This window comes from Zootoca vivipara, chromosome Z (assembly GCF_963506605.1).
Source record: "Zootoca vivipara chromosome Z, rZooViv1.1, whole genome shotgun sequence".
NCBI lineage: Eukaryota > Metazoa > Chordata > Lepidosauria > Squamata > Lacertidae > Zootoca > Zootoca vivipara.
In genome coordinates this window covers 7,478,772-7,506,657 of record NC_083294.1, presented here as the reverse complement: position 1 = coordinate 7,506,657, position 27,886 = coordinate 7,478,772, and the positions used below count along the sequence as shown (strand labels likewise).

Here is a 27,886-nt window from a genome sequence, read left to right as displayed (position 1 = left end):
GTGGTACAGTATCTTGTATCCTTTGGCATGGGGGTGGGGGGGATTGAGGCCAATAGTAGGTGGAGTCACAGCCAATGGCAGGCAAAGGAACCATGACTGGTTGCATGTAAAAAGCTGCAGAAGGTAGGCTGTGGTTGGTGGGGCAGTGCCCTTATGAACTCGCCTCCACTGAGAATGCTGCTGAATCAGACCAAAGGCCTACTTGTGTTATGTATATTTAACTATATTCCAAAAGCCCTGCTTTGCAAAGATTACAAAAGATAAAAATGTGAAACAAAACCTTGTATCTCAGAAGTATTTGTGTTTCTGCCACAGAGTCAAAGAGAATTCCCTACAAAAATAACTGAAGATCAAAAGTAGATAAGTACAGTAGATACCTCTGCCTTATAAGGGTCCTGGGGTGGGGCAACGCAAGTGGGAAAGTTTGCCCTTGATGGTTCTTGCGGGCTCTCATGAGAACATAAGAGGAGCCTGCTGGATCAGGCCAATGGCCCACCTAGTCTGGCATCCTGTTCTCACAGTGGCCAAACAGATGCCTGCAGGAAACCCTCTAGAAGGATTAGAGTACAGTGGTGCCTCACTAGACGAATTTAATTCGTTCCATGGGTCTATTCTTATAACGAAAAATTCGTCTAGCGAATCCCATAGGAATGCATTGATTTTTTTTAAAAAAAACTTGCCCATAGGAACACATTTAATGAATTTCGATGCATTCCTATGGGAAACCGCGATTCGCTAGACGAATTTTTCGTAAAATGAATTCGTCTAGCGAAGCAACCTCTGCTAGAAGAATCCTTTCTTTAGCGAAAATTTCGTCTTACAAGGCGTTCGTTAAGCGAGGCACCACTGTACATGAATTCTCTCTCCTCCTGTGGTCTCAAGCAACTGATATCCAGAAGCATAAATAGGTACCTCTTCCTTTCCACCCCCGGATGTACCTACCACACAGGATCAAATCCTCCTGCTCATCACCTGTTAAGTGGAGTTTTCAGTCATATGCAATGCTGGTTGCTGCTGCTGTGAAGGAATAGCACTGCACAAGGTTTTAACCCTCCCATTTACCATCCAGTAAGCAGGAGGATTTGATCCAGTGTGATCCTGGGTGCTGCTCCTGCTTTTTAAAAAAAGCTGCTTGCAAAGGGGCAGCACCCCGCAGGGTCAAGCCTACCTGCTCCTGGTTGGGAGACGGATCATATGTTGCAGAAAGGGATTTAAAAAAAGCCCCACCTCTCAATTTTTTCCTCAGAGAAGACCTGTGTACATCATTACTCAAAAGGTGCCCTGCACAAGCCTCATTGCAATGAGCAATGCCATTCATTTCCTTGAGGATCATCACCTGTTAATTGTGATTGATCATTAACCTAAATAATCAAGGGTGCCGATTTGCCCCCCCCCCACATTGCGAGGGCACCTCACATGATGCTTCATGTCACATGTCATGTGACATGTGCCACCTAGCACGCGAGCGCTTGTGCACAGGGTATCCCGCCGCCATGATGCTGGCATTCGCACACCTAGTGGGGAATGGGGAGCATGGAGCTGGGCTTCGTGCTCAGCCTCCTCCTTCCCGTGCGACATTGGTGGGGAGAAGGAGGAGGCAGAGCGGGCCATAGGATTTGGGGGGAGCCCAGCCCCCTCATTGAAAAATATGGGGGGGAGGAGGCTGAAGACCACTCAGGCCCCACCACTTGGCACTCCTGTAAATAATAGAAGGGACTTTGCATGTACAAAGTCCCACATTCAATCTGTTGTATCCCTGGGTGGGACTGGGGAAATTGGGAGAGCTGCTGCCAGCCAGTGTGGACAGTATTGCCCTAGATGGAAGTTAGTCAGCCTGAGTATAAGCCAGCTTCTTACATTCCTAAATGACTTACAAATTTGCTTCCCTTTCATGGTACCTAATGGTAAGGCCAGAACGGTTTTCAAAGCAGTATTTTATTTTTTAAAAAGGTATTCCCTATGCCCAGAGTTAGGTAGCATTAAGGTTCAGAGTTCCATAGAAACCAGAAGAAGCCAACCTACAGCTGCATAGTATGCCCACAAAAATGCTGTTTGAGTTTCAGACATTTCAGGTTCAAAATGCAATGTCTTATGTGGTTATTCTGACAGTCAAGGATGTCCTGAAATTCTGGGGAAAGGCTCCCGGCCCTCACAGATTGACCTAACCTCAGCAAGGTGCCCTGCCTTACTGATTTTCGTTTCCACTGTACCATCTTAGTGAAGCAGTTCAGTTGTTCCAAACACATTTTCTTCCATGACGCTCACTGCGTCAGAGTTGCCAGGAGGCCTTGAAGTGAGTGTGTGAGAAAGTGCAGAGGATTAGACAGGAAGGTCCACAAGTGTCCTGACTTATGAAAGTGATGGATTATTCATAATCGCTCTTACAATTAATTCAGGGACTTCAAAGAAGGATTGTTGTCAATATAGGACAATGAAAAAACACATGTTTTAGAGAAGCATTATCCCTATTGCATCTCCAACAGTTAGATATCTTAGACAGCCCTTTTTAAACAAACATAATGGGATCCAGTATATTCTACATATAATTTTTTTGTTGTATGAGCCTCAGTTTAAGGTCCAGAGACACCCTTGTTATAGCAGTTAAAACAGTTTCCCATTGTGTGATCGAAATTGAGATCTCTAATTCTTCATTCCAATCCTCCTGCAGTACCTGTCTATCAAATTGGTTTGCTAATAACAAAGATTTATCTATGCTGATGGCGGGTTTTTTGTTACGTAAGAATCAAACAGCTGCTTCAATATCATCTCTGGGGGCGACCTCAGACTTTTATTTTGAGAAATAAAGGAAACTGAATAAAAACACTACCGTAACAGAACTCATTTTAAAAAAATTGTCTATTTAAATATTTAATACACGATAACATCTAACATGTATTCCAGAAACAGAAAACAATGTGGGGAATTTATGTCAACAGAAGTTACATTAGTTTGTTTCCTCTCGTACATGAAGCAAACCTGAAAGACCTTAAAAACCATAGTTTCAAAGGGAAATTAAGAAAAAGGAGAGAAACCAAGTCATTCCCTCCCCCAAACTGAATGAACCAGTTGCATAGATGCTCTTTTTTCTGGGTTCTCCCATTAACTATGCAGTTAACACTCCTAACTACTATGCTTGTGGCTTTTGAATAATCTGAAGGCATTGCTCACATACCCACATGCTATCCTGAACTTAATAATGTCTAGAAACTTGTTCTCCCAATCCATCAAAGAAGTTTCCATAAATTCTGTCATTTTATGCTATAAAATAGGAACTCTCTCTCTCTCTCTTTTTGCATTGTCACAACTCTGTTCTTATGTTGTTGTTGTTTAGTTGTTTAGTTGTGTCCGACTCTTCATGACCCCATGGACCATAGCACGCCAGGCACTCCTGTCTTCCACTGCCTCCCGCAGTTTGGTCAAACTCATGTTCGTAGCTTCGAGAACACTGTCCAACCATCTCGTCCTCTGTCGTCCCCTTCTCCTTGTGCCCTCAATATTTCCCAACACCAGGGTCTTTTCCAGGGAGTCTTCTTTTCTCATGAGGTGGCCAAAGTATTGGATCCTCAGCTTCACAATCTGTCCTTCCAGTGAGCACTCAGGGCTGATTTCCTTCAGAATGGATAGGTTTGATCTTCTGTTCTTATACCAAGGGTTAATTTGCAAGAGGGTGTCATAGTGCAACAGAGTGAGATATATTATTGGGGCATATTTATTTACAAGGACATTGTTAAGGGGTGGTTTAGGGAGCCTTAAGTCTGAGGGTATTGTGCTAGGCCCCAGATCTTTTTATCCTCACCTCCAATACTTTGCTTACCAGACAGGTGGGCATGCTGTAATACTCAGTGCTGCTAAGACTCCAGTCACACCTTACTGACTGTTTTACATTTACGCACATTTCTTTTTGGGTCTTGTGCCCCAAGTCGTTTAAGTAACTAGAGATATATCCACACCACAGATCTGAGCTGATTCAAGGGATCACCCCCTCTCCACTGGGACAACCCCACAATTTTAGTCTGAGCAGAGGGGGTGCCACAGATTAGTAATCTTTCACAGTTAATTCTTCGGGGAAAATATTTGCCAAAATCACAGGATTCCATCAATTTTTTGGAAGCATCCTTTTATTACACTGCATTGTGGAAATTCTGGTCTGTGAGTGGGAGAATCCATGGTTTCAAATGAGCAGTTAGATTAAGAAAGCACCAAAGTAGGTTATGTCTGCTTCACCACCAAATCCCACCAGTGCAGGGTTGCTGACATTGACCATGAGTGTGTCATCTTCCCAAAGCTGGAAAATACCTCCGACATAAATGGTTTTCCTCCATTTTCCACTCTTGTCAATGGTACTCTCGCCTTTCATGATTGGTTGAGGTACAGGATAGCTTGGGCTCTTCAATGAAACCACCTGCATTACGTTTCTTACATCCACTCCTTTCTTCCCACAGTACTCTATGGTTTCACATGTACCATCAGGACATCGGAAAGTGACCTGAGTGTAGACATAGTAATATCCTTTTTTGGGGATCACCAAGAAACCATCGAAATACTTCATTGGACTGAGCTGTTCATTTATGCGAACTGTCCACTCTAAGATTGGAAGCACATTCTTGACGCAGGATGAATTTTGCTTGATAGCTGTGATAAGACAAAGCAAAACAATTTAGTTATATGATCTCACTGAAGGCTAAAAACATTCAAAGAGGCTGATGGCTTTTGTGACTTTCTAGCCTGTTATTCACATTCAGCCCCAAATCATCACCATCACCCCAGGAGTGGGGAAGAAATTGTGCCCCTCCAGATATTTCTGAACAACAGCTCCCATAATCTCTGACCGTTGGCTGTGGTCGCTGAGGCTGATGAGTAATGGAGGGTCACTGGTTCCCTGCCATGAACTCAGATGAACACCAGAGGTCCCACCTGAACCCAGGTGAGCCTACCTGAGTCTATGCATAAGAGAGAGATTCCGTTAAGGATGCATCCTAATGTGAACCTACCTACTCTGTGCTTCCTGAAACAATACACTGTCAAAAATGCAATGGTCACTCAAGATTTGCATTTCTCTAAATTTAGTGGTGCATGAAACTTGAACCAGTGGGTTCATCTCACTAGCAGACTGGTAACTGTGTCTCTCCATTCTGTGTTATATCCCCCCCCCCTCTCTCTCTCTCTCTCTCTCTCTCTCTCTCTCTCTCTCTCTCTCTCTCTCTCTCTCTCTCTCTCTCCCCCTCTTCCAAATCCTCTCCATATTTCCTAAGGTCTATTTCTGTTTAGCGTTGCCCACTGAAGACCTAGAAAATGGGTATTGTAGTTCCAGTGGGCCATTAGGATTTTGGCATGCCAATCTCTGCCTGCCCATAACCAGACCCCAGCTGCCTGCCTTCTTACTTACAACCAGTCAAGGGGGGGTAGCACAACCCCTCAGCTTCCTCTCAGGGCCAGCTCTAAGGCAAGGCTGGGTGGTGCAATGCGCCAGGGCGCCGGGCCCCCAGGGGGGCGCCGCGCTGTACCTGCCAGACAGCCACGCTGGGAAACGGGGCGGGGGGGGCGCTGGAGGGATCTTTGCACCACGGCGCCAGATACGCTTAAGACAGCCCTGCTTCCTCTGCTGTAGTCTCATTGTTCTCCTTTGTAAAACTCAGCAGGGAGGAGGATAGGGACAAAACTAAAATTAGTTGGCTCCACACGTCACCGGCTCGACTTTTCCTGCCACTGGCTTTTACACCACGTAATGTTGGCCTCCCTGTCCTCTGCCCTACCAATCTCAATTAGCATCAGCCGCCACTTTAATACCGGTAGTTTCACCATCCCCCCATATTTAGCCACTGCAAGAAATGCAGTCTGTTCTTTTAAACACATGCACAGTACCTTATTACCAGACAACTGTGCTTTGCAAGCATGTATTTTAATACCACTGAACACTACCAGGGGCTGTTCCTGAGACCTTTCTATCTTGATGGGCTTCTGAAAGGGGAAGGAACACTCTCCAGAGACATAAAGCATTGGAGGAGAAACTACTGCAAAGTGAAAAATTACCTGAAAGGTGGATCTTTGGCTTGGTTTCCGAACCTCAGTGTAAGAGAGAGAGAGAGAGAGAGAATTACTTGATGCACTCTAAGACCACAATCTTATACCCCCTTACTTTCTTTCTGGGTAAACCATACATGGCCCCTCTAACCAGATGCTGAGTGAACCCAGCAATCCTGGAGCCAAATGTATATTACCATCCTACAATAAATGAGTAGTGAACTGTTTTAAACTCCGGGGCTACATTCCCTTGAGGACAACCATGGATGGGTGGCATCAGGGGCAAAAGTGGGCTGCATAATTGATGTGGTTGTTGAACTTTCTATAAATGTGCCAGTCAAATCTATTTCCAGTGTAAATCATTGATCTTCACAAAGGTGAAAACAGCGTAGAAATATGTTTTAGCACAGGTGATCACCAGCTAAGGGGAGCATAGAAACCTTAAATGTAGTGCATTTATTCTCATCTGTCAACAAATAATGGGATTTCTCACTATGGTTCAGAAAATAAGCGCTCTGGAGAATTTCTCTGAGAAATCTTTCCCTTGGATAAGTAGGCAGGGAGTCACACAGAATGTCAAGGACAATATTTTCTGCCTATCCCTGGCTGCAGAGGCACAAATGACATTTTAAAGGCAGCTTGGCTTATCACCCATCCAGAGGTGTAATGGTTAGAGTGTTGGACTAGGGCCTGGAGGAAACCAGGGTTTGAATCCTCACTTGGCCATGAAGCTCACTGGCCAGTCACTGATTACTCTCAGGGTAATCTACCTTGCATGGTTGTGATGTAATGAGCTCCATGGCTGAGTGGGGATTTGAGCCCTGGTCTCCCAGGCCCCAGACTAAATTCCAATCCTGGGGAAGCTAACAGAGTACCCTTCAGATAGTGTTGAACTACACCTGCCAACAACCTCAGCCAAGATGGCCAGTGGTCATGGATGATATCAGCTTCAGTCCAACAACACCTAGAGGACACTTGCTAGCTATTTCTGCTCTAACCACTACTCTCACACTGGCTCTCAATCAATACTGGTTTGTTGACCATCAGGCAGGCTGTCCTGTAAGATGTTGTTGGAGGCCTGATAGCCCCTATTTGGAGGTGATGGTCTGCATTTTGCACGGGTTGCACAGCACCATAGAGACCTCCTAAGGAGCAACTTGCTATAGCACATGTTGGAAGTGAACTGAGACCCCTGAACCTCTGCCGTCCAGGACTATGCTCCTTTTTTGGACAGGGAGGATGGCCCCCTAGATGCTGTTGGGCTTCAACCCCCCAACAACCCCAGCCCACAGAATCACGGAATTCTAGAGTTGGAAGGGACCCCAAGGGTCATCGAGTCCAAACCCCTGCAACAGAGTTCAACAACATTTTGAGGACCACATAAGTTTCCCATTCCTGCCATGGAGAATGCATCCCCCCTCTGAGCTGTGATATCACCTCAAGCACATTTTTCACTGCTGGCTTTCCCCACAATTAAGCATCATGGGTGAAGGGCTGTAGCTCAGTGGGAGAGCAGCTGTTTTGTGTGCACAATGTTCTAGGTTTTGATCTTTGGATTCTCTACGCAGGGCTAAGAGAGGAACCCCCCCCCCCGCCTGAAACACTGGAGAACTGCTGCCAGTCAGTGTAGGCAATAATGACCTCGATGGACCTGTGTTCTGACTCAGTTTGAGGTAACTTCCTATGCTCCTATTCTGCCAATGCCTGCTACTGTCTGGAGAAATTTGCTGCAAGGAGAATCTTATTCGGAACACAAAGCAAACACTAAAAATTTTCTTCTTCTTTTAAGCAAACTCACAATTTGTAGGAGAGGCCTCTTGTTTTTGGAATATAGGAAGTGTTTCAGGTGACACCTGTAAAGGAAAATGCACAAGTGATTAATTCAGCAGTGTAGCACCTCTACTTCACGAGAAAGCCTGTGGGCGCGCAATGTCTTGTAATTGATTGTATGTAAGCCACACTGTGAGTCTTTTTGGCCAAATATTAGGGTGTAGAGGCTCTAAATTAGGCATGTCCAACCAGTAGATTGCAATCTACTGATTGGTTGGTAGGCTGATCCTGGTAGGGTCCTGGTGGAACCCTTATCGATTGAGGAATTAAATAAAGTTTACCGAAAGTTAACAAATAAAAGCTGAAGAACTCTGGGCAATCCTACACCCAAAAAGCTCAACAACTCTGGTCAATCCACATACCCACACCCATGCCTACTCCTCCCCCCTCCAATGACAATGGGTAGATCACTGCCAGGTTTTTTTTAATATATACTGGGAGTAGATCACAGTCTCTTGGGAGTTGGACATGCCTGCTCTAAATAAATAAGGTACAGGACAGGTAACAACACGGGTGCAAAGGAATCAGTACCGTGTTCCCCCCTTTTTAAGACACCGTCTTATAACTTTTCCCCCCTCAAAAAACCACAGGGTGGCTTATTTTCAGTGGGGTGTCTTATTTTTATTGCGTCAGTATGGTACGGTACAGCAATTTGCGGGCTGAGAAGGCGGTGGAGAACTCAGCTGAGAGGCACGTCCCCCCCCCCGGTGCCTGTCGCTGGTTCGCTGGCTCCCTGAGCACGCAGGAGTGGCTGAGGAGGCGACAGGAACGGGGCCGTCTTAAGCCTACCCAGCGCTGTGGGAGGCAACTGAGCAGGAGAGAGGGTGGCGCTGTAAGGAGGACTCAAGAACGTGGCCTCATACGGTACCAGATAATAACTCTGATCCATCTTGCTGAGGATTAACTGCACTGGGTGGTGGAGGCTCGCTAGGCTTTCATGCAGGACCTTCGCAGAGCTACTGGAGATGCTGGGATCCTTCTGCATGCAGGACAGATGTTCTGCCAGTGAGCCGCCACCCTTCACCAAAGGGACTGGCTGAGGTTGACTCACTGGAGCTGCTCTCCTGGTTCCAGTGTTTAAGGGCCAGAAGTATAAAGCAGCATCCTATGTTTCTGAGGAGAGGGAGGGAGGAAGAAAGGAAGCAAGGAAGCAAGGAAGGAAAGAAAGAGGGAGCGGGAGGGAGGGAGGGAGGGAGAGAGGAAGGAAAGAGGGGAGAGAAAGAAGAGTAGGAAATAAGGAAGGGAATAAAGAAGGAAAGAAAATCCTGCTGGGTGCTTTGTCAGTGCTTCAGCAGCAGCAGCCGGCTCCAGGCGCCAAGCTACGGCAGGAGGAGGAGGATTCAAAGTGCTACAGAGCACTGCTGCATCCCAGAGGCTTGGGACTCTCTGCACGGCGCTGCCGGGCGCTGACCCGGCAAGTCGCCGCCTCCTCCTCCTGCCGTGGCTCAGCACCCAGAACTGGCTGTTGCTGCTGCTGAAGCGCTGACAAAGTGTTCTGCCCCATTTGCACATAACAAGAAATGTATTTTGGTGCCGGTGAGCACGCGGGCGACATGTCTGGTTGGGGAGAAGAAGTGTGAGTAGGCGAGGCCGGGAGCCGAGGGCCCCAGTTCCGGCCAGCTGGCCCTGGAGGGTCCCCTATGTATGGTAGCACTTTGAAACCTCCTCCTGCTGTGGCTCGGGGCGCTCCATGCAGCGCTGCTCCGGCCGCCTTTCTACACCCCCCCCAGGCCCCAGCTGTTTGGCGGCTTTCTGCTGCTCTTTGTTTGCAGCTGGGGTATGGCTTGTTTTGGGGGTATGGCTTATATCCCACAAATGCGTAAAAATCCAGCTACGGCTTATAAAATGAATACATCTTAAGAAAGGGGAAACATGGTAGTAGACTCTTTTCCATTCCCTAACAGTCCCCCATTCGAAGAAAGATTTGCATTAAGGTTCTGAAAGAACTGGAAATTCTTTCTCTGCATTTTGGATCTCAATATCCAGTTGAAAGGGAAAACAAACAAACAAACAAAAACTATTCAAGAGATGAACTCAAGGTGGGAGTGCTGGGATATTTACCTCTAGAAAGAATTTTGCATGTTAGATTTGGAATGATGGTCCGGCACTTGACCCTTTTGTTTTCTCAAGTAACCCCTGGAGCCAAGGACATATAAGGTTTTTTCCTCAATGGTTTCAAGTTTTACATAAAGAAGTTTTAATTTAAGTTTCATGTGCAGAGCGTAACTTTGTCACCTCTTAGTTAAAATCTCGTTTCTCTCTCTCTCTCTCTCTCTCTTTTGTTTTTGACAACAGCCTCTGTGCATGTACAGAGTTCGTGGTTCAGAAATCTATTGTACCATTTAAAAGTGTTGCATCTGTTGGCTAAATTACCATTGGAATAAAGGAAGGGAAGGGAGAGTTTTTTTTTTTAAGGGTTTGATTTAAAATGAAAACAGAAAGCCAGAAATTTACATTTTCACCCAAACCAGCAATAAAAATTGGTCAAAGTAAATTTCTGTTAACTCAGTGCTAATGGACCGTGTTTCTTGCACCAAATAAACATATCTGCAGGCCAGGCAAAGAAATTAGGAACTATTGCCTACAGGAAATTGGGGTGTAGGTCTCTAAAAAATGTGGGCTATTATTTTGTATACTCCCCCTCTGGTCATTAGTGTTAAAATGACCCGCCCCTTTATGTATGGGTAAAATGGCCAGGGCCAGACTTCATAAAATTCAAGTATTTCATTAGTAATTTCATCCATGGGCAGACTAAATTCCCTGCCCCCCCCCTTACCGGTATGTATGGGTAAAATGGCCAGAGGCAGGCTTCATGATCTTCAACATTCTCACTCATCTCAGCCTCACCATTTCCAGACAAATTTTCTGGCCTTTATGTACAGCAGGGGTGTCAAACTCAAATTCATCGGGGGCCGCATCAGCAGTTTGGTCACCCTCAAAGGGCCGGTTGTGTCTGTAGGACTATGTGTCCACTCTTTATTATCATAAATTATTGTCACTGCATTCAATTATTACTGTTTTTTGTAATAATGTAAGTAATAACTAGCTCTGAAAGCAGAAACATAGTCAGAATAATGCCAAGTAGATATTCAAATGTACAATTATTGTACAATTTATTGAAAAATGATTTTTGGTAACTGCACTGGGTGGTGGAGGCTCGCTAGGGTTTCATGCAGGACCTTTGCAGAGCTACTAGTACCTGGAGATGCTGGGGTCCTTCTGCATGCAGGACAGATGTTCTGCCAGTGGGCCACCACCCTTCACCAAAGGGACTGGCTGAGGTTGACTCACTGAAGCTGCTCTCCTGCTTCCAGGGTTTAAGGGCCAGAAGTATAAAGCAGCATCCTATGTTTCTGAGGAGAGGGAGAGGGAGAGGGAGAGGGAGAGGGAGAGGGAGAGGGAGAGGGAGAGGGAGAGGGAGAGGGAGAGGGAGAGGGAGAGGGAGAGGGAGAGGGAAGGAAGGAAGGAAGGAAGGAAGGAAGGAAGGAAGGAAGGAAGAAAAGAGGGAGTGGGAGGGAGAGAGGAAGGAAGGAAAGAGGGGAGAGAAAGAAGAGTAGGAAATAAGGAAGAGAATAAAGAAGGAAAGAAAAAGAAAGAGGGAGAGAAGATGGAAAGGGAGAAAGAAGGAAGGAAGTAGAGGGAAAGAAAGAATAAGAATGAGGGAGAGGAAGAAAGTTGGGAAGGACGGAAGGAAGGAAGGAAGGAAGGAAGGAAGGAAGGAAGGAAGGAAGGAAGGAAGGAAGGAAGGAAGGAAGGAAGAAAAGAGGGAGCAGGAGGGAGAGAGGAAGGAAAGAGGTGAGAGAAAGAAGAGTAGGAAAGAAGGAATAAAGAAGGAAAGAAAAAGAAAGAGGGAGAGAAGACGGAGATAAAGAAGGAAAGAAGGAGAGGGAAAGAAAGAATAAGAACGAGAGAGAGGAAGAAAGAAAGGGAAGGGGGGGGTCGCCGCCTTGATTCAGCGCCAGAAAAGAGTGCGAAGGGACCCAGGGGCAAAAAGCATTTCCCCGGCCCCAGCTGTTTGTCGGCGCCTTGTTTGCGCGGCGCTTCAGCAGCAAGGTCCCACTGCTGGGTCCCGCTGGCTGGGGCGCTCGGCGGGCCACATGACGAGGTCTGGCGGGCCGGATTTGGCCCCCGGGCCTTGTGTTTGACACCCGTGATGTACAGGGATGGTCAAGGCTCATTCTGCTTGATTATGAATTTGTATGTGCTTAAACTGTTGGCTGGACTTTTGCAGTTAAAGAAATAGCTGACAACATGGTGAAAAACCCCCAGATACTCATTTCAATGCATGATATACCATCTCTACCTCTTTCTAAACACCACCTCTCAAACTCTTCACTCCAAACTTTGAAAACCAATCTTTCCACCCTTCACCACCAAAGAGCAAAGCTTGACTGAATTCAGGCCATTACACTACACCACCAGAATTTAAAACTCACTTTTCAGTGCTTAGAAACACATTCTCTCTCTCCTTCTACGTACCTAGCACCGTCACATCACATACAACATACAATTTTCCCATTTAACTCCCCTTTTCAGCGTGAGATTTGTAGGGTTGGAAGGGACGCTGAGTAATCTAGTCCATCCCTCTAAAATACAGGGTTCACAGCAATATTTGTACTACCAGAGAGACACACATTTAAGTACAATAAAAATTCCTTCAGTAGCACCTTGAAGACCAACTAAGTTTATATTTTGGTATGAGCTTTCGTGTGCATGCACACTTCTTCAGGTATCTGAAGAAGTTTATACCAAGTTTATACCAAAATATAAACTTAGTTGGTCTTTAAGGTGCTACTGAAGGAATTTTTATTTTGCTTCGACTCAGACCAACACGGCTACCTACCTGTAACATTTAAGTACAGGCGCACAACTGGGAAAGAAACACAGGCTATGCCCTATCATGCAAGCACACATGTGTACTAAGGGGGAAAAGAAGGAAGGGGAAGATAAAAGTACCAGCTTTACATAGAAGCCTTTAACAAACCTTAAGATAAACAGTTTTAAGAGGGAATTTTACTTCCTTAAACTAAAAAGTCTGTGCACACACAGAAAGTGAGAAGGGGTGAACACCTTTCATACCAAATGGAGTTCCTAGCAAACACACTGCACCCCCCTCCTTTTCAGTCTCCTCATGAAAGGAAGCTTGTTGTTGTTGTTTAGTCGTTTAGTCGTGTCCGACTCTTCGTGACCCCATGGACCATAGCACGCCAGGCACTCCTGTCTTGCACTGCCTCCCGCAGTTTGGTCAAACTCATGTTCGTAGCTTCGAGAACACTGTCCAACCATCTCGTCCTCTGTCGTCCCCTTCTCCTAGTGCCCTCAATCTTTCCCAACATCAGGGTCTTTTCCAAGGATTCTTCTCTTCTCATGAGGTGGCCAAAATATTGGAGCCTCAGCTTCACGATCTGTCCTTCCAGGGAGCACTCAGGGCTGATTTCCTTAAGAATGGATAGGTTTGATCTTCTAGCAGTCCATGGGACTCTCAAGAGTCTCCTCCAGCACCATAATTCAAAAGCATCAATTCTTCGACGATCAGCCTTCTTTATGGTCCAGCTCTCACTTCCATACATCACTACTGGGAAAACCATAGCTTTAACTATACGGACCTTTGTCGGCAAAGTGATGTCTCTGCTTTTTAAGATGCTGTCTAGGTTTGTCATTGCTTTTCTCCCAAGAAGCAGGCGTCTTTTAATTTCGTGACTGCTGTCACCATCTGCAGTGATCAAGGAGCCCAAGAAAGTAAAATCTCTCACTGCCTCCATTTCTTCCCCTTCTATTTGCCAGGAGGTGATGGGACCAGTGGCCATGATCTTGGTTTTTTTGATGTTGAGCTTCAGACCATATTTTGCGCTCTCCTCTTTCACCCTCATTAAAAGGTTCTTTAATTCCTAAGAAAGGAAGCTTACTTGTGTTAATTGGGAGTAAATCTACCTGTTAAGGCACAGAAGTAAGGGGGCGGGGGCTGAGAGAGACAGAAACAAAGGGGGGCATTTTTCAAGAAAAGAGCCCAGGAAATCCTGGCTGATCTTAGAGAAACTGGTATTAAGAGCCCTACAATAGGCCTTCTGCCCAATTGAATCAAAGTTTAAACCTGACTCAGATAGACAATTGCTGGCTATGGAGGCTTCTACCTTCAATACCATTTTTTCCTAGAAGGAACACCATTATTTCATAGTCATATAGTCCTAATACTTCCAAGGATTCCTCCGAACAACTAAAACAACAGACACTTTTCTCTCAAAAGGAGACCTACCCAAGGCTGAATGAAATCCAGACACTTTGCAGTAGAAACATTAGGCTAACTTCACAGCACATTCCAAGCAGAGTGGAACAAGGCTGTAGACTGGCTCCCTCACAAACTCAAAAGTTGCAACAAAGCATCATTTGCCAGCAGACTTAAAAATCACCCTCCGCATTTAAGCTATAGAGGGAAGGGGGGGGGGGTCCTCCTTTCAGAACACAAGTGCATACACAGGATTTCCCCCCTTTTCTTTCTACCACTTGGAGGAAGACTCCTTTGGAGCCTCTCTCAAATAACAAACATTTGCACACCTCATTCTCACGTTTGTCATATTTAAGATTGATCAGGTTCAACATGGTTTCGTTAAACCAAAAATTTGAAGCAAGTTTGCAGTTTTAAACTATGCACACTTAAGAAAGGCAGTCCTTGGATGTTGTGGCCAATTTCAAACACAGACCCCATAAACATTTCTAAACCTTGAGTACATCTCTTATTCACTTATAGGGAAACTAAGATCTCTAATGTGTGGGCTCTCAGGCTGGATAATTATTATTATTTCTACTGCCTTCTGAGCACCATTAAGTTTACGGTTTCATGTTCTGGCCTTAGGTTATAATTTAACAACACAAATTTGATATGCTCATCTCTTTCTAGGGGTTTGCACCCTGACTTTGTCGAAGGATCCCTGAGGTGGCCACTGTGCCCTGGGTTCCAGGTGGTGGGCATAAGCCACACACCAGCCCTCACAAAGGTCCATCAACTTTTGATTTAGATAGGTTTTCACATACTGCCAACCCCTTTCAGTTGGATAACACAAACTGGAGGGGGTATCGGAGTCCTCCCCAGGGCAAAAAGGCTTCAGGGTACCCAGATTGTCAGGAGGAGTCCAACTATTGTGCTTCGAAGATTAGGCTCCCATTTTCTACCTGGGAGAATGCTCAACCACAAGCCACATGAGGGTATATGAAAGTACGCTAATGGAGTGAGGAAAGGAGACAAAGAGGGAGGGAAAAAAAAGAATTTCCAAAAATTACAAATTGAGGGTTTTCACGCTCCTCTCTCGGCCCGGTTCTAGGCAGACTCCGATGGAATGGACTAGAGAAGGCTACTGAGGAATTTAGGGTGTCCCTCCCAGGCCATTCTGGACAGACTCTGAAGGAACGGACTGGAGAAGGCAAAAGGGGAATTTACAACTGGGCAACTACTGCCCACAACCTAACCACAGGTAGCTAACCTGGAAACCACGGGTTCTCTATACCCGGAAACCACAGATCCTCATTTACTCATCACTGCTTGCAGAACTAACCCTATTGCGGGGCCCCTTCTGTCCTCAGAGTACCTCTTGCCCAACACCAAATCTACGGTCGGAATTCCTTACTGGACGCTTGCGCAATCGCAATGCCAGGTCAGGACCCAGGAACTTAAGTCGGAAATGAACAAACGACCTTGCGTTCTCACATTTGTGGGTCATCCCCAACAAGGGTCGCCAGAAAGGAGGTGCAGCTTCATTTGGTTAGATAAGGAAAGCTAAAGATACAGAAGGTGATAAGGTCTTCTGATCCTCCTGGGCTGGCTCCGATGGGTAGGATCAGGGAGAGAGCAGGGAAAAGGGGAAGAGAGCGGCAGAAAGCATACCTCCTTGACCTTCTGTGGGTTGGCTCTGATGCATTAGGTCAAGGAGGAAGAAACAAGTAAAGAGAATAAAGAATTTCAGCTGTCATGGAAGCGCTACCCCTTAGAACCCACCCCCCTCCCAGTGTACTAATTTCAAACCATACTCACGTCCTGGACTGTCCCTCGTGGATCCCGGGGTCCTTAGTTGGCCGGCTTGACCTTGCCTTTGCTCTCCTTGGCTGAGCCTTTTGGTGACAGTTGATTACCACTCGCAAAGGGAAGGCAGGGAGAAAAAAAGGATCCCTGGGCTAAGGCTGCCCAGTGGCGCCTGATCCCCTCTATTCCCTTCCCCCACCTCTATAGGAGAACCAAGCGTCCCTTCGTGCGGTCGCCAAACTGTTAACGGAAAATCTGAGGGCTCCCTTAGACAAAAATGAAGACTCCAGCCAAGAATATCAGAGCTAAACAGCAACCAGTAGGCTTGGTCTTTATTAAAGAAAAATACTGTCGTGACAGGGCCCCACCTGCAACAAGGTGAAGCAAGATGGAGATCCCGAACAAAATAGAACCTCCACTTTTATCAGTTTTCCCATCACCAAGAAACACCCCTAAAATACATCATTCCTACATCACAGCTACGTAATCAATACCTCACAAAAAGGGAGGGTTCAAGGTAGAAATCTGAGCACCTTTGGCACCTCTCCTAGTCCTCCTCTCACCCCTCCCAGGTGTGAATTCCTAAACACAAAGAGAAATTGTTACAGGTAGGTAGCCGTGTTGGTCTGAGTCGAAGCAAAATAAAAAAATTCCTTCAGTAGCACCTTAAAGACCAACTAAGTTTATATTTTGGTATGAGCTTTCGTGTGCATGCACACTTTTGTGTGCATGCACACGAAAGCTCATACCAAAATATAAACTTAGTTGGTCTTTAAGGTGCTACTGAAGGAATTTTTTTATTTTACAAAGAGAAATTAACAGTTTCCTAAGAGTTGATCACTGTCTTTTGTTCAGAGGAGTCTTCCATTGTGAATGAGATGGCTAGCAGTCTGGCACCATTGATGGGGAAATGTTTAGTCTTCTGACTACTTGTAGTAAGGCTTAGAGGATTATAGCTCCCAAGTCCCCCCTTTCGATAGTCATGTGGAAATGTGTGTGTGTGATTCAGTGGGGTGCGTGGGAGGGGAATTTCTACAACACAGACGCTTCAGGTTACAGACTCCGCTAACCCAAAAATAGTACACCGGGTTCAGAACTTTACTTCAGGATGAGAACCGAAATCGCGCGGTGGCAGTGGGAGTGATACCTCAGGTTAAGAACAGTTTCAGGTTAAGAACGGACCTCCGGAACGAATTAAGTTCTTAACCCGAGGTACCATTGTACTATTTTCAGTGCCTGCTGAAAGGCTAGAGAAATCACACCACGCAAAAATAAAACCCCACACATTCCTTTAAAACTGTCCAGTTAATATTTGTACTGGCCAATCCCTGCCCCCCCCCCCCACAACAATACAGGCATTACTAATTAACTTGTCATTTGCTTCCCACAGCTGTGCTTACCGAACAGATGGAATGCAGGAGAGTCCCATTTGGCACGAGGACAGGACATCTGTTGCATGTGGTTAACTTTTAACCTCTAGACATCGCTTTACAGCTGGAAACTGAGCACAGAAACCAGATCTCACACCAGATCAGATTAAGTGCCGTAGTTCAAATACAAAGCAAAGAGCTTTTAAGCAATCTTAAAAGCTGCGGGGTGGGGAAGCAAAGCCCTCTCAGCACATCAGCTCTAGAAGACTAAGGATGCTTCCACAAGTTCTCACTGGACCCGGATGGCCCCACAAGACCTCATGAGAGCATCCCAGAGCCCATGTGCTGAGCAGACCTCCCCAAGCAAGGCAGAGAGCTTTCATTTTCTTTTCACGTTTGGAAACCTCAAGCAGACACAACACAAGAATAGTTTTTAAGCACTTCAAGCTCATTTAACATGTGCATTTTCAGCTGGCCGGTTTGCCTGCAACCACTTAAGGTTGAAATCACACAAGTTAAAATGTGTGTAGGATGCAATCATACTGTCCTCACCATTGTTATCCACTGGACAATCTGGATTAGTAACATGTAGATGGTGCCTGAGTATCTCTCATAATATAACAGCTACCTGAAAAGGGGACTGTAGATTCAAAGCTACCGTCTGCTCCAGGTATTGCATATAGAACTTGGCTGTACAAGAAGCAGCAGGAACTTTTGTATTTAAGATATCCTGCTGCTGATTCTCTTTTAGGAGAATCTGTATTTTATTATCTATTTCTCATTGTTGTAATGGTATTTATATAACTGCCTTGAGTTTTATATTGTATAGTTGTTACGTGCTGGCATTTGTGTTCTGCTTTATAAACCACGCTGTGGTCTTTTGATGAAGGACGGTATATAAATTTAATAAATAATTTCCATGTCAGCCTCCAGATGTTGGTGGACTCCAATGGCCATGCTGGCTAGGACTTATGAAAACTGGAGTCCAAGGATATCAGGGGGGGGCACAGTTTCACTGATCATTATTTACAAAACCAGTCAGTGCTCTGCATGGGCCAACGCTGTACCACAAAGGGGACTTACCCCCTGCCAGCACTGGAGTGGGTGGGGGAGAAGGCAGGGGAGGGGTTGTCTGAGCTATTGACACCATGTGAAGTTTTGGGTTTGAAAATCATGGCTTTGAACAGACCACTTGATTGATTTCCCCTTGTCTTTCCACCTGCATTTCTGACTAAGGATGGATGAATCTATCAAAGTTGGTTTTACTCAGTTTTTGTATGCCCAGTCCCAAATTCTGTTCTTCACGTTTCCACTTCAGTGCAGCCTGAATTCTTTTTTAAAGTCTTCATGAACAATTTCAATAATAATGATGGACTTTATCTGGGAAGAGTCAACATTAAAATGATTTACAAATTCAGAAAAAGCACCTTTTTGGTATGAAACAAGATCCAAATTAGAAAGTTAATGAATCTTAGTATTTGCTCATACATACATACATACATACATACATGTATTAGCTGACCCACTATTCCCAAATTGTAAGGACACAAACATTCTGAATACCTGAAATGTTTCCTATGGGACAGCAATCCCTTCTCCACCAAGGAAGATCAGTAGAAAAGACCATATTTAGGATCAGGGTAGATCTCCTGAACCTATGAGTACTTTATGTAGAAAGTACACCAGCGGAGATAATGCAGTATGTCACTTAAAGGTTAAGTCTTCTAGCATTAAAGTCCACTAGTCAAGAGGGGTGTGTGTGGAGATATTGCTTAGCAACAAGGCAGAGTGGCATGAGTTAGCACAGGCATCCCCAAACCTCGGCCCTCCAGATGTTTTGGACTACAATTCCCATCTTCCCCGACCACTGCTCCTGTTAGCTAGGGATCATGGGAGTTGTAGGCCAAAACATCTGGAGGGCCGAAGTTTGGGAATGCCTGAGTTAGCATGTGCTCTGGTTGGTTTCTCAGGAAGTTTTCTCCTCTGTGTTTTTAGTTGTATGCCCCCCTGTTATGTACACAGCCTGAACTGAAAGACAAAACCTGTCTGTTCCTTCCTCCTCAAATTATGCACTGTTTGTTGTTCCATCTGCTCAGTAAACTGCTACCAGAACTTTTTTGCTCTAGGCTCCACTTGCATTATTTACACAATTTCTCTAACACTTAAATAAAGAACGCAACCACCCACATCCGCTGATGAAGTTTATCCATGACATAAAGTTTAGTTCCCTGGTTTATGCTCAGCTGGGCCAACAAGCTTCCACCCTTGGCAGAGGCCCAGATTTCAGAGCTCCATGCATTGCACCAATATACTTGCATTTCCTTGAATGAAAGCATTGTAGAAAGTTAATAAGCAATCTCATTTGCTGCGTGACCTCTGCTCATGCTAATTGCCAGCGGATGTTTATGCAATAAAACTCCTACACGAGTTGCATATTGATAAATGACAGAAACATGCTGAGTGCTGGTATTTATTAGCAATAAGATAACCAAGCAAATCCCAGGTTATTCCTACTCAGAGTAGACCGATTGTAATGGGCATGGCTAACTTAGGTTTGTTCATTCTGATCTACTCTAAGCAGAACTTAGTTGGGCAACACTTAACCCAAATCATTCCTGGACCCACCATATCCAGCAGCATTTGCTGCTGCATTGGTCTTCAACTACTCATCCAGTACCCACTATCAGGTTGTGGCCTGATCTACAATTTTTGGGTGGTTTTTTTTTTATTAAAAGAAGAAGAAGAAGTAGGGCCCCAAATGCATGTCCTAAGCCTGGAAGAAATTCTGTGTAATTCAACTAACTTTTACTCAAAGTAGATCCATTTTAATTAATGAAGATGTCTGAGTTAGGGTCATTAATTTTAATGGGTCTACTCTGAATAAACATTAGAATCATAGAATCATAGTTGGAAGGGACCACAAGGGCCATCCAGTCCAACCCCCTGCCAAGCAGGAAACACCACCAAAGCATTCCTGACAGATGGCTGTCAAGCCTCCGTTTAAAGACCTCCAAAGAAGGAGACTCCACCACACTCCTTGGCAGCAAGTTCCACTGTCGAACAGCTCTTACTGTCAGGAGGTTCTTCCTAATGTTCAGGTGGAATTAGTTGAATACCACCCACAGTCATCTGTCTTGGTTGGTTCCTGATGCTGGATATCGTCTTGTCTGATCATTTAACCCATCATGGGATGGTTGTGAGACTATTTTAATGTTGCGCGGTCTCCATTTGTAAGTTTTGAAATTAAAGCAGTGCACTTCATAGGCCACAACAATATACACCTCTATGTGGAAGGCTTCCTTGTTGATATGTGACTCATGCTTCCAAAACGTCCCTTCACACAATCGATTTTATTATTATGGTGCCTGCAAGTGTACTAAAGCTTCTGTTTATTTTATTCAAACTTCAATAATGTGTTTAGGGTTTCCACCTTTGTTCTGGCAAAATACAGGACAAAGCAGGGCAGGGCAGTTCAGGGTGATTTCCCCCTCCCCTCTCATCTGGTTCTCAAGTGACTTCAAAGTAATCTCTTGCAGCCTAACAGGATGGCATCCCTGGAATTTGTCACACAAAAACAAGTGTGCACACACACACATAAACATGAATTTTAAAATCTGTCTGTGCTTGGCTACCCAGAGCGTAAATACATGACCTTTCACACACCCTTTCAAATACATGCATTTGGAGAGGATCCCTAACTTGGCAGGTGTGTGTGTGTGCGCGCGTGCATGTGTGTGAGAGAGACTTGAAATACAGGTCAATACTGCATCAATACAGGATGCAGCATTTTACATTGAAATATGGGACAATCCTGTATTATACAGGACATGTGGCAACCCTAATATGTGCTACACACAGCCCCTGTTCATTGTTTCTTTATTGTTTGCATATTGTTGTTTTTGAAAACTTCAATAAGCACATCTTAAAATATGGTTAAGTCATAGCTGTCTACTTTCGGATTTGAAAATAAGGGATCAGCAGCAGCCTCACCTGTCCCGGGGACAGTCTACAGTATATCTAACAATCCAGGATAGCAGCAGGAAACGGCGCTAGAATAAGGGAATTTCCAGCAAAAAAGGAAGGCTGACAGCTGTGGCTTGGAATAAGGGAGTTTCCCCACAAATAAAGGGAGGGTTGACAGCTCTGGGTTAAGTTAGATGAATTAATTTCAATGGGTCTCCACTGAGTACAAATTACTTGAATACCAACCATGGTAATGTGTCATGTTTGATTCTTGATGTGGCTGTTTATATGCCAGTGTGACACTTTTCTCCGCCTTTTGTATATACACTGCTATCCAGTGCTTTTTATCTGGGGACGCTCAAGGGTACGCAGTACCAGCACCTTTCTTTTCCCAGAAGAAAAGCACTGGTTAAAAGTGTGGCACTTACTGTAACAACTTTTTCTGGAAGAAAAGCACTGCTGCTACCCATTTTCACTTTTTGTTGGGGGCAGGGAATAAACAGGTGGAGTTGCAAACCTGAGCGGTAGGGGCAGGTGGGAGAGATACAGAGGGTGCACACAACTGTGCAGATATGTGCTAAGACTGCAGCACTCCTAAAATGTTCCTCTGTCTATGCAAGTAATTTCCCAGATTTTTGGGTGGGGTGGGGGTGGGTTGGGGGGGTAATAATAAAACCCCACACATACAAATCATTTGGAAAAGCAAGCCAGTTAAACCACAGTATTTGCACACTTTGCACACAATGTTAAACCATTAAAAAAGCTTAGTTAATAAACCCCAATTTATTCATTACTAAATAATTAATAAACGTATTTATTAGTTATTACTAATTAACTATTTGGTATTAAACCATTACCTGCCAGCCCAGCCCTTTAACTATGGTTTGTTAGCAAAAAGGAACCACGGTTTGTTGTTGGCCTACTGAATTTTGCTGTGGTTCAGTGATAGGTGCAAACTCACACAGTTCCTTAACTATGGCTTAAGTCTGGCTTGTTTGTTTACCCCACCCACATCACCTACCAGGCTATGAAGATGCTAGTCAATGGGGTGATGGTGGTTAGAAGTCATCTCTTGCTCAGTGACTTTCACTGACTGGGCTAGGCAGCCTGAAGTTTACACATGTTGGAAAGTCCCAAGTCCAGATTGCAAGGGGAAAGGTTTTTTGTGGGGGGGCAGCATATTGGAAGCACCAGCACACTGGAGGCTCTCCTGGACATTCTCTGAAACCTATGCACACAATGTAGTCACATCCTTCATCCCCTTCCCTCGTGCAATAGTTTCCAGGAGCATGGAATCCTGCCTGAAAATAAAATGTCTCATCACCCTGGCACTGGATTCCCCTCATTCATGGGATGAGGTAAAGGAGTCTGGGTCAGAAAGGGAAATTACAGAGAGGGCCAGCCCCAGAAGCACATCCACGAGAGGATCTCGTGGTGCTAGCGCCACTCAAGCCAAAGGGTGTCATGTTGCCATACTCTGACCCTGAGGACTCTCGTATCACAGAAGCCCTCATGCAGCCAGCCAGCCTCCCCTGCTAATTTGTAGTGGAAAAAACTGTTGGAGAAGGCTGAGCCCCTTTAAACTGAAGAAGCCCCTTTCAGTTAAGTTAGACAGAACCACTTGCTGCCATATAAGGCTCAAGACGAATCCACACTTCTGCTAGTCCCCTGCCTAGAAAGCACAGTTTCCCACTTGACCCATGCTTTTTAGGAACAGGTCCAAGGGGTTTTCTCTCTGCCCCACTCCTTTCCCAGGTTTGTTCCAATTGAGGGCTAAAGAGTAGTTTTCCCACCAGGGGAGGGGGGAGTGAGCAGTGGGAGAAGTGTAGAGAAGCCCAGAGTCTAAAGTCACATCTGCCCCAAACAACAAACTCTTATTCCACTTTATCAGTCATGGCTTCCTGCAAAAAAAACCATGGAAACTCTTGTTTGCTATGGGTACCGACCTCACAGATCTACAGTTCCCACCAGTCTCAACAAACCATCGTTCCCAGGATTCTCCAGGTATGTTAAAGTGGGATAAGAGTGCCTTAAATGGAAGGTGTGGGTATTGACCTTCAATGCTGACTGGTGCTTCAGCAACAGCAGAATCCTGTGTGAGGCTTTGCCCCAAGAGGAGGACAGAGCAAGAAAAAGTCCCTGCTCTCTGACATTTTTTGCAGAATGTTTGAAACAATATTAGACCATATACTCTCTAATGGGTTATCTTAATGCAGCTCCCCTATCTGGGGAAGGATGATATAGTATCTAAATGGGAAAGTAATGGAGTCACATTACAGTATAACATTAAGGGGGTGGGGGCTGGTGCGCAAGGGAATAATGTAGAGCAGTTGAAAGAAGGGGTTAAAGAAACCCTAGGCTGCTAGAATCTTTTGAGTGCTCTTGAGGAGAATGGGCAAAGAACTCTGAGAAAATTTCCACACCTTTGCAGCCAGGCCCAGGCAATAGGAAGGGGCAGGGCGAGATCTGCTGAGGCAATGGTAGCAGTACTGCTCGACAAATTCCAATGGGATGTTGCATAGTTAAAAGGAAACACATGGGGAGTTAAGTGGGGCATGTGCTCTCACAAAACAAGCCATCTTTGCTTGATCTTCTTTGTGGTGATTTGCAGTTTGCAAATCCTCTGACTTGCCTTGGACTGCACCCTGAGTGTTTTTGCCTGGCTGGAATGTCTAATTGGACTCCCATGATGCCTCTTGCTTGCCTGGATGGGGGATAGAGAGGAATAGTAGAAATTAGCCAACTGTACAAAGGTAAAATTTACATGTGTTGCTTTGTCAGCTTTTGCCTCTAATACTGCCCATGTCCGGCATGTGGCCCCTAAAAGATAAGATAAATACTTTATTGTCATTGTACATAGTACAACGAAATTGAATGCCAACCCATAAAAAACAAAACAAAAACACAATTACAGCCACACACACACATACACACAGACACACCCATCACAACTCCCCAAGATTATATTAGCCTGCCGAGAAGGAAGTGCAGCCCCCAGGCTGAAACAAATGTTCCCCACTCCTGGGTAAGGGTGATGCATGAACCAGGCCACTCTGGAAATGCAAAAGCATGGAGAGACCAGGAAAAAAAGGTGCAGGGGATTATGGAAATTAAATATGTGTGTTTCAGGTAAGCTCCTGGCTCTCATTTCTGGATCTCTGTGCATGTTAGGATTCTCTCTAAATTACAGGATCCCTCTCAAGGTATGGAAGTTCAATGGGCTCTTTAACTCATTGTGTTCTATCTCCAATCTATCACCCTTTTCATATCTCACTCCACTACTGACTCTGGCCCTCTCCTCCAGCCATCCAGCATGTGGAATCTTTGCCTCTCACCTACTGTCTCTTCTGGGGCCTTGTCCCACTCACCTTTTCCAACCTTTTGTCTGCTCCACACAGCTCCTGCCTCACAGCTGACCAAACTGTCAAAAATGGCAAAAAAGACAATCACGGAAATGTATAATCAGCGCAAAAACAAAACTATGCCGTGATGAATCCCTGAAACGAGATATTGATAAGGTGAATAATACTAAAACTCAACTAATGATTACTCAAAGAAACATAATAAATAAAGTAAACCTTGACGAGGTGCCGGCTAAGTGAATCGTTTCACTGGAAAATCTCTATCTGTTTCCTCAGAAGGGAAATGTTAAGGGGCTGAGGTTTCCTTATAATCAAAACTAAACAGGAGCTGTAAGCTCTGAAAAGAATTGAAAATTAGATAGCAGTCAGGGATAAACTTCCCCAAAATAAGACGATAGTTGTTTAAACTAAAGGTTAGCTAACCTATGGGACAATTCAACTAATGAATATCATTGCTCTTAGAAAAGATTAAGTAAAGGGCTGTAAAAGCTCTCCTAGTTGTGATGGTGTGATGCCAGTCTGAACAGTGAAACGAGTCACTTAGCCGGCACTTCATCAAGGTTTACTTTACTTAGATGTTATTTTGAGATATTCATGTCTTTTCTATATCCTAGTTTCTTTTGGGAAATTTAAATCTATTATGTTTCTTTGAGTAATCATTAGTTGAGTTTTAGTATTATTCACCTTATCAATATCTCGTTTCAGGGATTTATCATGGCATAGTTTTGTTTTTGCACTGACCATACTGTCAAAGCCAGGCCCATCTTAAGCACCTCTGGCACCCTGGCGCCATGCTGCAACGGATCCCTCCGGCGCCCCCCACCCCGTTTTCCAGCGCGGCGGGCGGGCGGGCGGGCAGGCGCAGCGCGGCTGCCGAGGGCGCTGCTGTGCAACGGGCGGGCGGGCGGGCTCAGTGCGCAGTGCTACTGCCGAGGGCGCTGCTGCGCGGAAGAGCGGCCGGTGGGCAGGCCGGCGCCATGGCGCCCTGCGCCACCCAGCCTAGCCATAGGGCCGGCCCTGGTCAAAGCAAGCCTTCTTGCGGAAGCCGGGTTTTGAACATCCTATTCTCGGCTGCTATATTATCCAAGCAATTGAATGTTTATGGACATTCCATAGCTTCACCACTAGCATCACCCAATCATCATCTGGAACCTCACTGCTATAAGCACTACAAAAAGTCTGTGTCACAAAGCTTAGTGACATAAAAAGAATTCTGCTGAATGATGCCAAAGTCCAGCAGACTATTCTCACAAGTGGCCAACCTCCCTCTGTGAAGCCTGCAAGTGCAATTGCAGCTCTCCTCACGATTCCCAGGAACTATATTCAGAGGCTGACCTTCTCCAACAGTGGTGATAAAACGTACCAGATCAGGTTGCAAGTTTTTCTGATTTTCTGGTTCAGAGACCTCTATGTTCATAAGTATTTCAATGCCTCAGGTATTCCATGGGAGATGAGGACACAACACACACACACACACACACACACCTTGAGTCCAGGGCCCTCTAGAAAGAGTCCACTTCAAAAAGTGTTCCTGCCCTGATGTAATGATTCCACTGGGGACAGAATTCCACTCCCCTAGTCAGGTCCAGTGGTACCTTGTTGTGTCCTCTGTCCTCCAACACTCAGCTGAGTGAGTCTGGTAAGAATTACTCAGCCTGAACTGGAGGACTCAGTCTTTTAGTTTGGCAGGTTTCTTCTTGAGCCATCTCAGTTAAGTCACCTTGCAGGGCTGTTGTGAATAACAAAAATGGCATCTTTGATCTGCAACAGGAGTGGGGAATTTCAGACCTTGAGCCAAAGGTGGCCCTCAAAGCTCTGGCTAGCCCTCAGGACTCCTCGCCAAAGCAGCATGCCTACCCAGACACACCCCCTCTCCCCAAGAGAGTGTCTTTAACTGGCTTGACTGTATCCTTGAACTCCGATGATGCCTTTTACTTGGATAAAGAGAGGGGTGTGAAAGTGTGTGTACAAACTAGTCTGCTATTTAAAGGTAAAACGGACATTCGTTGCTTCGCCTGCATTGCCTTTGGCCTCCCACCCCCTCACATGTATACACCCCAGAATACTGACAAAAAGTGAATGCAACCCTTGGGCTGATAAAGCCCACCCTCCCATCTATAGTAGTCAGCACATGCACACATTTGAAATTTGCAGTAACAACAGCGATCTGGTCCCTAATGCTGGAGATGAGCAAATCACTGGAGCGCATTGCAATCTAAACTTCATTCTACAAGCATGCCCCTAAAAACACACAAACAAACAAACAGCCATCGCCATGACAAGAAGCAGAGGAGAAACGAATGAACGAACGAAGGGAAGAGTTACTTTCCAACTACACTTCCAGATTCCACAATTGTGAAAGGAGAAACAAACTTCCACCTCCTCTGGTCCACAGCATTTATTTGGGACGCGCGGGTTTGTGGAGCTCCACCCCCTCCACAGGTTTCCTAGCCAAAGATCCCTCCGCTTGGGTTTCCCCTTTATTTATTTATTTGTTTACTTATAATCATTCCAATACCTCTTAACCTCTTACTTTAATCATTCCAATACCTCTTAACAGTAAACGACAAGGGCAAGGCAGCCTATAGACGGCTCAAAATACGTGTAAAAACAAGTTAAAATGCTCAGCATGAAATTTACATGTTGATCGTTCCGTGAGAAAGTACCTGCTTTGCGTGTCCCAAAGTCCCAGGTCCCGGGCATCTCCAAGTACGACTGGGGGAAGGGGGCGAGGATCCTGCCTTGACATATTGGAGGGTGCGCTGCTGGCAGGTCTGAGCTAGAGCTGGCCTGACTCCGCAGCGTTCTCTGATAAATCCCGCCCACAGAGAGACAATCTTTGATTTGGGGAAGCGCGGGAGCTCAGCTTAAGAGCATCTGCTTTGCATGCAGAATGTCCCACGTTCAAATAAATACCTGCCATCCCGTGGTAGGACTCCCCGTTCGAAACCCCGGGGAGCCGCAGCCGGTCAGTGCAGACACTACAGAGTAAAACGCAGCTCCTTGTATTATTCCTTACCTCGTCTTGCTTGCACCTGAGGCTGCTGCCCAGCAGGTAAATCACGGGCATAGCCAAGAGCACAAGAAGCAGGAGGCAAAAAAGCGCCAGGCACCGGAGCCTCCGCAAGTCGCCCGCCAGCCGCTCCCACCTGTACTCGTAATGCTCTCCCGTCCATTCCTGCATTCGCGCCCCGTCCATAGTCAAGTCTTCCCCAGTCTCTGAATATCACGGAGCCAATGCGGGGTGGGGGGTGGGGATAGCAAATGTCTTCTAGGCCCTGATTGGGGACCCATTATATAGGCCTAGCCGGTATATTCCTGGGTGGAGA

At 45.5% G+C, this 27,886-nt stretch overlaps 1 protein-coding gene across 1 annotated transcript; it reads right to left on the bottom strand.

Moving 5' to 3' along the window:
- Positions 1-1,962: 1,962 nt before the first annotated feature.
- Positions 1,963-27,886, bottom strand: TNFSF15 (TNF superfamily member 15). The gene is made up of 4 exons (XM_035113281.2): positions 27,577-27,886; positions 7,820-7,874; positions 6,031-6,063; positions 1,963-4,632 (listed from the first exon to the last, which is right to left on the bottom strand). Exons 1-4 carry the CDS (start codon positions 27,754-27,756, stop codon positions 4,184-4,186), a joined length of 717 nt encoding a protein of 238 aa, XP_034969172.1. The 5' UTR covers positions 27,757-27,886; the 3' UTR covers positions 1,963-4,183.